This window comes from Scyliorhinus torazame, chromosome 2 (genome assembly GCF_047496885.1).
Source record: "Scyliorhinus torazame isolate Kashiwa2021f chromosome 2, sScyTor2.1, whole genome shotgun sequence".
NCBI lineage: Eukaryota > Metazoa > Chordata > Chondrichthyes > Carcharhiniformes > Scyliorhinidae > Scyliorhinus > Scyliorhinus torazame.
The window spans coordinates 336519012-336533523 of record NC_092708.1 but is presented as its reverse complement, the minus strand read 5'-3'; the positions used below and the strand labels follow the sequence as shown (position 1 = coordinate 336533523).

The 14512-nt window shown below is 45.0% G+C and overlaps 1 protein-coding gene across 1 annotated transcript in view; it reads right to left on the bottom strand.

The window, feature by feature from the left end:
• The window catches only part of ckba (creatine kinase, brain a), a 32080-nt gene that overhangs the window by 400 nt on the left and 17168 nt on the right, over window positions 1-14512 (bottom strand). Inside the window, exons 6-7 of the mRNA XM_072490209.1 lie at window positions 12637-12760; window positions 12372-12561 (exon numbers count right to left, since the gene is read on the bottom strand). Coding sequence (XP_072346310.1) covers window positions 12372-12561; window positions 12637-12760 — 314 coding nt within the window. The remainder of the gene's footprint in view (window positions 1-12371; window positions 12562-12636; window positions 12761-14512) is intronic.

Sequence of the window (14512 nt, the reverse complement as noted above, 5' to 3'; positions counted from 1 at the left end):
TACATTAATTCGTACATGTATCTGCAGAAGAATTAGTTAGAATTAAAAAAAGCTACTTCTATACAAAGTTTACTTTGAGTTAAAAGGAATGCTAAAATCTGTCAAATTGTCTAAAGAAAAAAAAGCACTTTAGGGCAAGTCATTTGAATACTCATTCCAATCTAAAAAGTGGGAATTAGTTACCAAGCAGCAATACATGTTTCAAATCATACAAAGATTCTTTTTTAAAAGGTTGCAATTTCCAAATGCACTTAAAAAAAAAAAATTAGATTTACCGTATGCACAACAAATGTTTTCTTTGGCGGATTAAAATTGAAAAAAGGCCAAGACATGCCATGGAAATATATACAATGCAGCAGGAATAACTTACTTCAGTGATTCAAAATGTCCTAGCAACTGAAGTGAATCATGCTTTAAAAGGTTATTTAAATTATAAAATAAAAATAGCAATGGAAGAATGCCAAATCGCAAGTGATAATCCAAACAGAACTGGTTTAGGTTTATGTGACAAAGGCCAAATTTGGATTCTCTGTTTCAAAGGATAAAGAACCCAATGCAAAGATGGTGTCCAGACACAATGCAAAATGAAAACCAGTACTCAGATAACGAAGTCAGAAAATTGGCCTGATTCAGAACTCCTGTCTCCCCACCTCAGATTAAAAACATGCAAGTTGCTGTTCTGTTCTCACATTCCATTGGTCAATTAGGTTTGCAACAGTTCAACTGTTCAATCGGCAGTCCTACCAAACTAGGCATGCCACATGCTCAGCATGCTGCAAGAAGCAATCTGGTCTGCAATGCAGGGATGGACACATTGCATCCAGGGTGGCCATCCTGCCACAGGGCAACGCTCCCAGTGTTAAATTACTAAATGTAGTAGTTGGGATTGTGGACAGGCTCTCTCCTCCCCTCCTTCTTTCTCATCCCCCCCCCCCATGTTTTGTAGCTGAAGTTGGGGAGAGAGGAGGGGTTACAAGGAACATAGTTCCCTGGAAAGTTCAGCCCATACGGTCAACAGATGGTCACAGAGTTCCATCCCCAAACTGCAAGACAGACTTTGAGCACCCCCCCCCCCCTTACACTTGCATCCATGCCACTCAAGGAGACAACCTGAATTGGAGAGATGCAAGCAAGGTTATAGAAACTCAACCAGAAACCTACATTTGTAACTATCCAGATCAAAAGGCCAAAATTAACCAGATTGCTCAGTGTATATTTTTCTGTGTTGGAAAGCATATTCTAAAACAATTGTAAATCCAATTTTCCATTTTCACACTGTGCCAAGACTGTTGTGAATCAGTTGCAAACCAACTTCAAATCTGTGGGATCATTGCATGGATGGTCAAGGATATCCAGTATTCAGTGAAGTAAAATTGATATGTATTGGATGTGGAAATGCACTAGCTGTGAGTGCACCGGTCTCCCTGATGACATTAAGGTGGTACACAGGAAGCCCTTGGGAGCATTAACCAGCAAGCAATTCCATATTCCTGCTATTGGGCCGCCATCTTGAGCGGGTGACCCAATAGAGAGGTCCTGTGGCTAACCACCCCACACTGCAAATTGGTCCTGCCCTCCCCCCAGCACAGCAGCCCCCACTCTCAAGTACAGAGTTGACCGGACCCCCCCCCCCCCCAAAACATGGGACCCCCTTGTCCCAATTAGAGGTTCACCACGTCAGGGCCACACTGGTAATAACCACAAGTGATCCATGCCTACATGATTCCCGGCTACGGGGACCAGAGAGTCACTGGCAGCAGGAGCATCGGATGCCAAGAAGGGGAAAGTGGGACATTTTGTAGCCATGTAAAATGGCTGCGTTCCGATTAATCTGGCCAAAACCCAGTTTAACACGGCTAACCCAAAAAGCAGCCAAGAAGACACAAGCAGGCAGCTGCAGACAGTTTTGCATATTCGGCTCTGGGAACGTAGCCCAGATCGATACTCAGGGTTATCAACAGCCCATCAACCCAGGTATCCGCAGTTGCATTCAGGACTGTTTGCAGCTAATCTATTCAGACATCCACAGTTAAATCGGCTATCCCCGGGAACAATTGCAACATATTAGCAATTGAATACCGGGCCAGACCTGTCGGCGCCTGCAGTGGCCGAAACAAAGACAGGTGAGCGACCACCCCCCGATCGAGGAATCGCCTCACCATTGGACACATCAACCCCAGACATTGGGGACAGAATCCAATCACTTGGGACTCAGGGTCAAGGGCCGCCCCGGGAGGCGGGAAGCCCCTGGGCCCTATAAGTGAGGGTCCAAGTTCAGATCTCTCTCTCTCTCTCTCTCTCTCATCTTCGCCTGCTCGAAACCTTCGCAAGACCAGCCACCGTGTATAGTAAGTTTGAATCCAGCGATCGCTATCCGGTAGAGACACCTAGCCACCGACCTGTAGCAGCCTTCTGAATCCCGCAGGCCAGATTTGATTGGACAAGCCATTAGTTTCCCTGACCTGGTGGGCTCTTCCGAAGTTAAGTATTGGCCAGTAATGATAGGTTCATTATATAGAAAGTAGTATTAGGGTATTAATATTGCTTGTTGTATATAATAAATGACCGTTGTTTTAATCCTTACTAAGCGGTGTGCTGTGTTATTAATCATAACCTGAACTTGAACCACGTGGCGGTATCATAAAGATACCTGGCGACTCATGAGCAAAGGTGACCTATACAGAGCAAATAGACTAAGGTTAAAAAGAGCAACAATTCCTGGAAGATCCCACTGGGGGTCTTGTGTTTCCACCCCCCAATCAACTTCCAAAAAGGAATATCATGCATTAGATCATAGAATTTACAGTGCAGAAGGAAGCCATTCGCCCATCGAGTCTGCACCGGCTCTTGGAAAAAGCACCCCACCCAAGTTACACACCTCCATCCTATCCCCAGAACCCAGTAACCCCACCCAACACTAAAGGCAATTTTGGACACTAAGGGCAATTTAGCATGCCCAATCCACCTATCCTGCACATCTTTGGACTGTGGGAGGAAACCAGAGCACCCGGAGGAAACCCACGCAGACACTGGGAGGATGTGCAGACTCCGCACAGACAGTGACACAATCCGGGAATCGAACCTGGGACCCTGGAGCTGCGAAGCAATTGTGCTATCCACAATGCTACCGTGCTGCCCATTAGTATGAATGAAAGTCCCAGAATTTAACTAGATAATAATATTAGATTACAAGCTTATTGCTCTGCATTTTTCACAGGACATGTACTGGAAAAAATGCACATTAGAAAACACTGTTCCAGCAATGTCGACTAATGATCTTCTGTAGAAACCTACACAATAATTAGATATTACTTACTGGTTTGCAGTTTTAGAATAGTTGTGTAGATGTACAAGTCACAAACAGCAGGAGGTATACAATTACATTTTGGGAAAGACTGCAATGTAAATACAAAATCATTTACATCAGTGGCTGGAATTCTCTTTACCCACTGGCAGCACACCCCCACCCCGTGGGTTTCCCAGCGATGTGGGGTGGCGTCAATGAGAATTCCCATGGACAAGCTGCTGAGAATCCTGCCGCCAGCGAACAGTGCGCCGATGAGAAACATTCCAGTTTATATGGATGCACCGGGGTCCAGAAAATCCTGCCCAGTATATGGATGTATATTACTGGATCTAGACATTTCATTCCCACTGCTGAAGCCTTCTGTAGCTTGAAGTTTCATGAATAGTTCATTCAGTCTTTTGCTGCTCTAGTTAGTCACCTAGTTTGCCAATGATTGCACCAGCCTTGCTATGGGAAGAGAAAGGGACAGTGGGGTTGATGTTAAATTGCACAAGTAAAAGCTGAAATTGACAAGGGCGAATAATTTCCTCCCTGCCATTAAATTTGATACCACAATGCCTCATGTTGGAGTCTAAATTTTATAGCCACAAATCAAACACCCCTCCCCCCCCAGGCATGGGGATTGCAATGCATGATTAACCCATGCTCAGTATAAGCAGTATACAAACTTTGTGCTGCTTGTTTAGCATTCAGCAACCACTGACTATTGCTTATTGGTCCCGTGTGGAGGGTTTCAATATAGTGAATGCCTAGCACCACTTAAAGCGAGCCTGTACTCTTATGGAACGGTGCAGTGTTGGGAATGGTTCTACTGTGGAATCTGACTTGGAAAAACAGAATTATGCCACCATGACATGGGAGAGAATGGGTTCCAAGGTTTTTTGACGCTGCATTGATGACCTTAGTAAACAAAAAGGAAGAGTGATATCCAATAACCCCAGGGGGCAATCCAGACACTCAGCAGGTCGATGTCAGAGGTCAAGTCCTGACGATCCGAATGCAAAGCCACAAGAACATAAATACTAGGAGCAGGAATAGGCCATCTGGCCCTTCGAGCCTGCTCTACCATTCAATGAGATCATGGCTGATCTTTTGTGGACTCAGCTCCTCTTTGCGGCCCAAACACCATAACCCTTTATTCCTCAAAAAACTATCTTTATCTTGAAAACATTTAATGAAGGAGCCTCTACTGCTTCACTGGGCAAGGAATTCCATAGATTCACAACCCTTTGGGTGAAGAAGTTCCTCCTAAGCTCAGTCCTAAATCTACTTCCCCTTATTTTGAGGCTATGCCCTCTAATTCTGCTTTCACCCGCCAGTGGAAACAACCTCCCTGCATCTATCCTTTCTAATCCCTTCATAATTTTAATGTTTCTACAAGATCCCCCTGCATCCTCCTAAATTCCAACGAATACAGTCTGTCTACTCAACCTCTCCTCGTAATCAAACCCCCTCATTTTTGTGAGTGAGTGAGTGAGAGAGATCCGGAGCGCAGCTTGGGATTCAGGTAGGTGTTGAAACTTGCCCCCAGGTTCCAGCGGCCTTCATTTCCAGGAGCGGGAGAGAGAGAGAGAGAGAGAGAGAGAGGGAGCCAGAGTGCAGCTTGGGAATCAGGTAGGTGCTTAAGCGTTTGATTTTTACCTCTATTTTTTCGGCAGTTGCTAAACCCGAGACACTACACTTGTAGTGTCTCCCACCCTTCCACCTCCTCTAAACTAAGGGGTGAGTGAATATCAGGTAAGCTCTCTCTTTTCTTTTATCCACAAGTTATAGCTTCAGATTTTCAGCGTGCGCAGTGGCCAGGGGTTTGTCGGGAAGGCAAGTTTACCCTTTAAAAACTTACCTTGCAGGAGAAGCGGCCTTGATTTTCGGCGGGAGCAATGGCCAGGGGTCTGTCGTGAAGGCAAGTAGCTGGGAAAAATTTAACTCTTCGTGCGTTGGTAAGTATTGTGATTGGTAAAAAATCCTTATTTGATATTATATTTGTAATCAGTTAAGGTAAAGTGTAAAAGTGGCAGGAGATCCCAGACCCGTGTTATGCTCCTCGTGCTCAATGTGGGAGTTCAGGGACGCGGCCGATGCCCCTGACTCCTTCATGTGTGGGAGGTGTCCAGCTGCAGCTCCTGTTAGACCACATGACGGCTCTGGAGCTGCGGATGGACTCACTTTGGAGCATCCGCGATGCTGAGGAGGTCGTGGATAGCACGTTCAGTGAGTTGGTCACACCGCAGATTAGGATTGGTGAGGGAGACAGGGAATGGGTGACCAAAAGGCAGAGAAAGAGCAGGAAGGCAGTGCAGGAGTCCCCTGCGGTCATCTCCCTCCAAAACAGGTATACCGTTTTGGATACTTTTGGGGGAGATGACTCACCAGGGGAAGGCAGTAGTAGCCAGGCTCATGGCACTGTGGCTGGCTCTGCTGCACAGAAGGGCGGGAAAAAGACTGGTAGGGCTATAGTCATAGGGGACTCAATCGTAAGGGGAGTAGACAGGCGTTTCAGTGGTCGAAAACGAGACTCCCGAATGGCATGTTGCCTCCCAGGTGCATGGGTCAGGGATGTCTCAGATCGGCTGCAGGACATACTGAAGGGGGAGGGTGAACAGCCAGTTGCCGTGGTGCATATAGGCACCAATGATAGAGGTCCTACAATCAGAATTTAGGGTGTTAGGAGAGAAGTTTAAAAAGTAGGACCTCAAAAGGCAGTAATCTCAGGATTGCTTCCAGTGCCAGGGGACAGTCAGAGTAGAAATTCAAGAATAGTCAGAATGAATGCGTGGCTTGAGAGATGGTGCAGGAAGGAGGAGTTCAGATTTTTGGGACATTGGAACCAGTTCTGGGGGTGGTGGGACCATTACAAATCGGATGGTCTACACCTGGGCAGGACTGGAACCAATGTCCTAGGGGGTGCTTTTGCTAACACTGTTGGGGACGTTTTAAACTAGTGTGGCAGGGGGATGGGAACCAGATTAGAAAGTTAGAGGTCAGTAAAGAGGCAGCAACTAAAGCCATTAAGGTACCAGATAATAAAATCAATGTGACTAAGGGGAAGAGTAGTCAGGGAAGAGATGAAGAACGCAAAGGGACAGGTGGTCTGAGGTGCATTTGTTTCAATGCGAGAAGTGTAGCAGGTAAGGCAGATGAATTTAGGGTTTGGATTAGTACCTGGGAATATGATTTTATTGGTATTACGGAGACTTGGTTGAGGGAAGGGCAAGACTGGCAACTAAATATCCCAGAGTATAGATGCTTCAGGAGGGATAGAGAGGGAGGTAAAAGGGGTGGAGGAGTTGCATTACTGGTCAGAGATGATATCACAGCTCTGATTAAGGAGGGCACGATGGAGGATTTGAGCACTGAGGCAATATGGGTAGAGCGAAGAAATAGGAAGGGTGCACTAACATTTTGGGAGGCCTGTAGTAAAGTCCCAACAAGCGAGCGTGAAGTAGAGGTACAAAGATGTAGACCGATTATAGAAAAATGTAGGAGCAATAGGGTGGTCGTAATGGGAGATTTTAACTTCCCCAACATTGAATAGGACTCATGTAGTGTTGGAGGCATAGATGGAGCAGAAATTGTAAGGAGCATCCAGGAAAGTTTTTTTTTTAAGAGCAGTATGTAAATAGTCCAACTCGGGAAGGGGCCATACTGGACCTGGTATTGGGGAATGATCCCAGCCAGGTGGTTAAAGTTTCAGTCGGTGATTACTTTGGGAATAGCGATCACAATTCCTTAAGTTTTAGAATACTCATGGACAAAGACGAGTGGTCCTAAAGAAAGAAAGTGCGCTAAATTGGGGAAAGGCCAAGTATAACAAAATTCGGCAGGAGCTAGGGAATGTGGATTGGGAGCAGCTCTTTAAGGGTAAATCCACATTTGAAATGTGGATGTCTTTTTAGGAAAGGTTGATTAGAGTGCAGGACAGACTTGTCCCGGTGAAAATGAGGGATAGAAATGGCAAGATTAGGGAACCATGGATGACTGGTGGAATTGAGAGACTAGCCAAGATGAAAAAGAAAGCATACATAAGATCTAGGCAACGTAAATCTGATGAAGCTTGAAGCATATCGGGAAAGTAGGACAAATCTCAAACGTGCAATAAAGAGGGGTCATGAAATAGGTTTGGCTAACAGGGTTAAGGAAAATCCCAAAGCCTTTTATTCGTATATAAGGAGCAAGAGGGTAACTAGAGAAAGGATTGGCCCACTCAAAGACAAAAAGAGGGAATTTATGCGTGGAGTCAGAGGAAATGGGTGAGATTCTTAATGAGTACTTTGCATCGGTATTCACTAAGGAGAGGGACATGACGGATGTTGAGGCTAAGGATGGATGTTTAAATACTCTAGGTCAAGTCGGCATAAGGAAGGGGGAAGTTTTGGGTATTCTAAAAGGCATTAAGGTGGACAAGTCCCCAGGTCCATATGGGATCTATCCCAGGTTACGGAGGGAAGCGAGGGAAGAAATAGCTGGGGCCTCAACAGATATCTTTGCAGCATCCTTGAGCACAGGTGAGGTCCCGGAGGACTGGAGAATTGTTAATGTTGTCCCTTTGTTTAAGAAGGGTAGCAGGGATAATCCAGGGAATTATAGACCTGTGAGCTTGACGTCAGTGGTAGGCAAACTGTTGCCGGAGACGATACGGAGGGATAGGATCTATTCACATTTGGAAGAAAATAGACTTAGTGATAGGCAGCATGGTTGTATGCAGGGAAGGTCATGTCTTATAAACCTAATAGAATTCTTTGAGGAAGTGACAACGTTAATTGATGATGGCAGCGCTGTCATATACATGGACTTCAGTAAGGCATTTGATAAAGTTTTCCATGGCAGCTTGATGGAAAAAGTGAAGTCATATGGGGTTCAGGGTGTACTAGCTAGATGGATAAAGAACTGGCTGGGCAACAGGATACAGAGAGTAGTGGTGGAAGGGAGTGTCTCAAAATGGAGAAAGGTGACTAGTGGTGTTCCACAGGGATCCGTGCTCGGACCACTGTTGTTTGTGATATACATAAATGATCTGGACGAAGGTATAGGTGGTCTGATTAGCAAGTTTGCAGATGATACCAAGATTGGTGGAGTTGCAGATAGCGAGGAGGACTGTCAGAGAATACAGCAAAATATAAATAGATTGGAGAGTTGGGCAGAGAAATGGCAGATGGAGTTCAATCCAGGCAAATGCGAGGTGATGCATTTTGGAAGATCGAATTAAAGAGCGGACTATACGGTCAATGGAAGAGTCCTGGGGAAAATTAATGTACAGAGAGATCTGGGAGTTCAGGTCCATTGTACCCTGAAGGTGGCAACGCAGGTCGATAGAGTGGTCAAGAAGGTATACAGCATGCTTGCCTTCATCGGACAGGTATTGAGTACAAAGTCATGTTACAGTTGTATAGGACTCGTTAGGCCACATTTGGAATACTGTGTGCAGTTCTGATCGCCACATTACCAGAAGGATGTGGATGCATTAGAGGGTGCAGGAGGTTCACCAGGATGTTGCCTGGTATGGAGGGTGCTAGCCATGAAGAAAGGTTGAGTAGATTAGGATTGTTTTCGTTGGAAAGACGGAGGTTGAGGGGGGACCTGATTGAGGTCTACAAAATTATGAGGGGTATGGACAGGGTGGATAGCAACATGCTTTTTCCAAGAGTGGGGGTGTCAATTACGAGGGGTCACGATTTCAAGGTGAAGGGGAAAGTTTAAGGGAGATGTGCGTGGAAAGTTTTTAAAAAAAATATAAACGCAGAGGGTGGTGGGTGTCTGGAACGCTTTGCCAGCGGAGGTGGTAGAGGTGGGCACAATAGCATCATTTAAGATGCATCTAGACAGATATATGAACGGGTGGGGAACAGAGGGAAGTAGATCCTTGGAAAATAGGTGACAGATTTAGATAAAGGATCTGGATCGACGCAGGCTGGGAGGGCCGAAAGGCCTGTTCCTGTGCTGTAATTTTCTTTGTTCAACTCTGGGATTAACCTAGTGAACCTCCTCCGCACACCCTCCAGTGCCAGTACATCCTTTCTCAGGTAAAGGAGACCAAAACTGAACAATACTTCAGGTGTGGCCTCACCAACACCTTTATACAGTTGCAGCATAACCTCCCCATCTTAAACTCCATCTCTAGCAATGAAGGACAAAACTCCATTTGCCTTCTTAAATCACCTGTAAACCAACTTTTTGCGACTCATGCATTGAGACACCCAGGTCCCTCTGCACAGCAGCATCTTTTAATATTTTAATCATTTAAATCTTTTGCTGTTATTCTTACCAAAATGGATACCCTCACATTTGTCAACATTATATTCCATCTGCCAGGCCCTAGCCCATTCACTTCACCTATCCAAACCAATCCCTCTGCAGGCTTCCAGAATCCTCTGCACTGTTTGCTTTACCACTCATCTTGGTGTCATCTGCAAATTTGGATACATTGCATTTGGTCACCAAATCATCTATGTAAATTGCGAACAATTGTGGGCCCAACACCAATCCCCGAGGGACACCATTAGCTACTGATTGCCAACCAGAGAAACACCCATTAATCCCCACTCTTTGCTTTCTATGAATTAACCAATCCTCTATCCATGCTACTACTTTCCCCTTAATGCCATGCATCTTTATCTTATGCAGCAACCTTGTGTGGCACCTTGTCAAAAGCATTCTGGAAATCCAGATATGCCACATACATTGGCTCCCTGTTGTCTACTGCACTAGTAATGTCCTCAAAAAGATTCCACTAATTGGTTAGGCACGACCTGACCTTTGTGAACCCATGCTGCGTCTGTCCAATGGGACAATTTCCATCCAGATGCCTTGCTATTTTTTCCCTTGATCCAAAGTTAAGCTAACTGGCCTATAATTACCAGTTTTCTGCCTACCTCCTTTTTTAAACAGTTGTCACTTTTGCTCATTTCCAATCTTCCAGGACCACCCCAGAGTCTAGTGAATTTTGGTAAATTGTCACGAGTGCATTAGCAATTTCCCTACCCATCTATTTTAATACCTTGGGATGCATTCCATCAGGGCCAGGAGACTGGTCTACCGTTAGCTTGCCCATCACTACCTCCCAAGTGATAACAATGGTCTGAAGGTCCTGACCGGTCATAGCCTCATTTCCATTTCTATCAGTCACTGGCATGTTATTTGTGCTTCTGTGAAGACCGACCCAAAAAACATGTTCAGTTCCTCATCTCATCCTCTAAAAAAGGACCAATAGCCACTTTTTTGTTTTATATATTTGTAGAAACTAATGACTTCATAGAAGATGATCAATGTCAGTGACTAACTCTTCAAATGCAACTGCACCTTTGGGCAAGATATGCTCGAATCACCACCCCCCACCCCCCTGACTCACCTGCCAAACTCTGGTTTGGTATTCATGTGCTCCACCACACCCTTAGGCCTCATTTTCATCAGTCACTGGCATGTTGGGTCTTCTGTGAAGACCAACCCCCCAAAAAAACTGTTCAGTTCCTCATCTCCCATTATTAAATCTCCCTTCTCATCCTCTAAAAAAGGACCAATATTTACCGTAGCCACTTTTTTGTTTTATATATTTGTAGAAACTCAATGACTTCACAGAAGTGATCAATGTCAGTGACTAACGCCCAGACATGCTCAAATCACCACACACCCCTGACTCACTGGTATTCATGCGCTCCACCACACCCTCAAGACAATGTAATACTGTTGCAAGCTTCACAAATCTCAACTTGCATGCACTGTCAGCTCAATAATGAGAACAAGATCAGCCAAAAAGATATTACGCAACCCTCAAACAAATTTCCTAATCTTCCATCTTGTCCTTTTAAGAGAACAGAAGTCAGCAAGAGGAAACCAAAGAGGGACAACCAAGCGTGCATGTCCTAACTCTCATGGGAGGCAATGGTACTGGCCATTAATGGGATACCCATGCGAAGGCAGTGTTCTCACACCAAACACTCACAGCCCACACTGATGGCTACACACAATTCTTGTTGCATGGAGGAGCCTGTCAAATACTCTGGAAGTACGGCATAGGGTTTTTCCAGAGCTTAAAGAGTCCATTTTTCCCAGCATGGAAGTGGTGGTCAGCTCCACCTGCACACACGTGAATTCAACATGGTGTATGAGAGTGACAACACAGCTTCCATTGCAGCACAAGCAACTGCCACTCAACATTCAATTGCTGCCAAGGAAGCCTGCAAGGAATAATCGGATTGAGTTGGAATAGTTATTTTGCCAAGTGAATATTGTAATGATCAAGTAAGGTGAACGAGATTTGGGACTGTGGTTCTGGATCTAATGGACAGCCAAACAAAAAGCTGCTTAAGTTCCCTCTCCTCTCCAGCAGCTCACCATTTAGCATGTGGAAAGGGCTGTGCCCTCATGACAGCGAGGTTGTGTAGCATACAGCAAACCACAATGAATCTTTACTGATGCACTCAGTACTGTAGGACTTCTCCAGGGTGGCCCAGGCAGAGAACACATTTGTTTCAGCCCTCCAATGATGGTAGTCATTGCACTGGGGTTCAGCCACAATATCATTGGATAGCCTACACCCATTAGCCACCCTCTGCCTTGCCGTTGTGGCTCAAATGCAGCTAGCACAGTAGACTGAAGGCACCATGATTGCTGCCAGGATACCAGGCATTGCCTTCATGTTTCTTCAGACATCAGCGGGATGGAATCCCTTTCAGTGCTCTATCGGGCAACGTTGACCTGCAGCACCTGAAGTCAATGGTACCTAGCCTCATGGGGATGGCTGCAGTGCTAGCATAGGACGTGTGCTCGCTCTGCCGGAGAGAGAAACAACAGTTAGGTGTCAATGGGGAGACAACACAGCAACCCACGTGATGTTGCAAATATCTCAAACACCAACTGGGAGGAATCAGATGAATAAGAGTTCAACCCTACAGTCACCTTTACGGCTGCTGCCAATGTCAGTTTCCAGCTCTACTAGAATTCCTTGGCCAAAATAGATTGTAAAAGGAGGAAACTTCTACCATCGCAATTGCAGGAGATTCAATCATTCCACATTTAAGCTAGCAGTCCAACACTTGAAAATTTACTTTCGAGAAAAGATCCAACCCACCTGTACCACGCTTCTGCAGTCGCAGTTTTTTCAGAATATCACCAAATTTATCATTTTTGCTGAGATTGGGAAGTTTCACATGGACACCAGCACGTAGGCCTGTTCCCAGGTTAGATGGACACGTCAGGATGTAACCAAGGTGCTCATTCCACATAAATGCACGACCATTATTTTTGAAGACGTTTTCAATCTAGAATTTTAAAAATAGTTTAAGAGAAAATCCACACAGCTTACTTTAGCCAGCTCGCAATGATGCTTATTGTACCTTTGTTAGTCCAGTACAGAAACGGGTGAAGACTTCCTTCATGTTTCCACCTTTCTGCATGGATATTACTCGAAGATGATCTTCTTCATTTACCCAAACTAGGAAAGTCTTATTGTCATTGTGCCTAGGAAACATATTTAATTTGGAAATCAAAATCTTGTACAAGTAGCTTAATTTGTTACAAAATCACTGCCAATGTATGTTCTCAATTAAATAGTTTTGACGTTTGACCAGAACTCCAAATGCATAGAATCATTGACTGGTTACAGCTAAGAAGGTCATTTGGCCTACCATGCCCATGTTGGAGTATAGAATTCCAAAGAGTCTCAACATTTGAGTGAAGTAATTTCTCATTATTGGCTCCTTATCCAGGGACACTGCCCCAGTGTTTTAGACTTCCTGACTAACGGAAACAAGTTTCTCAGCGTCGACTCAAGTAAGCCCCTTTGGAATAGTGTACATTTCCAGAGCGCCTCTTTCTATTAAATGAAGACATTGACCCAATTTGTTTGGGCCACTTCTGGTCCTACTGCCAATCAACTTAGGTCAGCGTCCTCTGGTTTTTGAACCTTCCACCAAATGGAAACAGTTTCTCCATATCTGCTCTGGACATTCCCCATGATTTTGAGCAACTTCATCAAATGTCCTCACAGCCACCGCTTCGCCAATCTACATCTCATACAGAACCATTCTCTTGTTTTTCCCCTCCCTCTCTCGTCATATCCTTCAATTGTGTATGATAAGGTCACTGGACTAGTAAACCAAAGGTCTAGGCAAATGCTCTGGGAACACTGGTTTAAATCCCACCATGGCAGGTGGGACTAATTATGAAGACTCAATTAAGCATGAATCTGGAATTAGCCTCAATGACCATGGACAGAATTTCCCATATCTATACTTCGCTGTGCACCCCTAGTGGGTCCCCTTCATCTGCTTCACGTTTTTGAAAAGCTGTTGGAAACCTTGCTGATATGTCATGTGGGTGGGGGAGACAGAAAGGAACAATAAGGCAGGAAAGCTTGCTAATTATATTTACAATTTCCAACCTGTACACCCAAGTCCAGGTTATCAATATATAAATTAGTAATCCAAACACAGGCCCCCCAAGAACCCCACTGCATACCTTACAATCAGAAAATTGTTCACCACCACATTCTGTTTGATCATTCAGCCAACATCAACCCTCATGCTACCACTGTCCTTCTTATCCCAGGAGCTTCTACTTGCTGACATGTGTTACGTGGCACATTATCAAAGACCTCTAATAAGTGCATGCACACCATGCAACTGCTACCTCCAAATTAGTTAACTGTGATTTGCCTGAAACACTTCCCCAAGCTGGCTTTTCTTAACTACTCCACATTTGTCAGTGATTTTTTTTGTCCTGGATTATTGTTTCTTAATGTTTTAGCACCGGAGGTTAAAAGGGCAATAGTTCTTGGGTGGTGGGACTTGGAGCTGCCGAAAGCAGGGCTGTGGGTGAGCGACCTGACAGAATTGCTGAGGCTGGAGAAGGTCACGGTCGTTTTGGGGGGAGATGGAATGAGAGAAGGGGTGTTGGTTGTTTATGTACATTTCTCTACTCCTCTGGCAGCAGTCCCATATCCAAGGGGGGACTGGAAGATTATGGTCAGCGCCTGATGAATCTCATCTGGTCAGAAAGTTTGTTAACCCAATCCACACTTAGCACTTGAGTTAAACCATATGGAGACAGAGACAGACAGAGACAGACAGACAGAGAGAGACAGACAGAGAGAGACAGACAGAGAGAGACAGACAGAGAGAGACAGAGAGAGAGAGACACACAGAGACAGAGAGAGAGAGACACACAGAGACAGAGAGAGAGAGACACACAGAGACAGAGAGAGAGAGACAC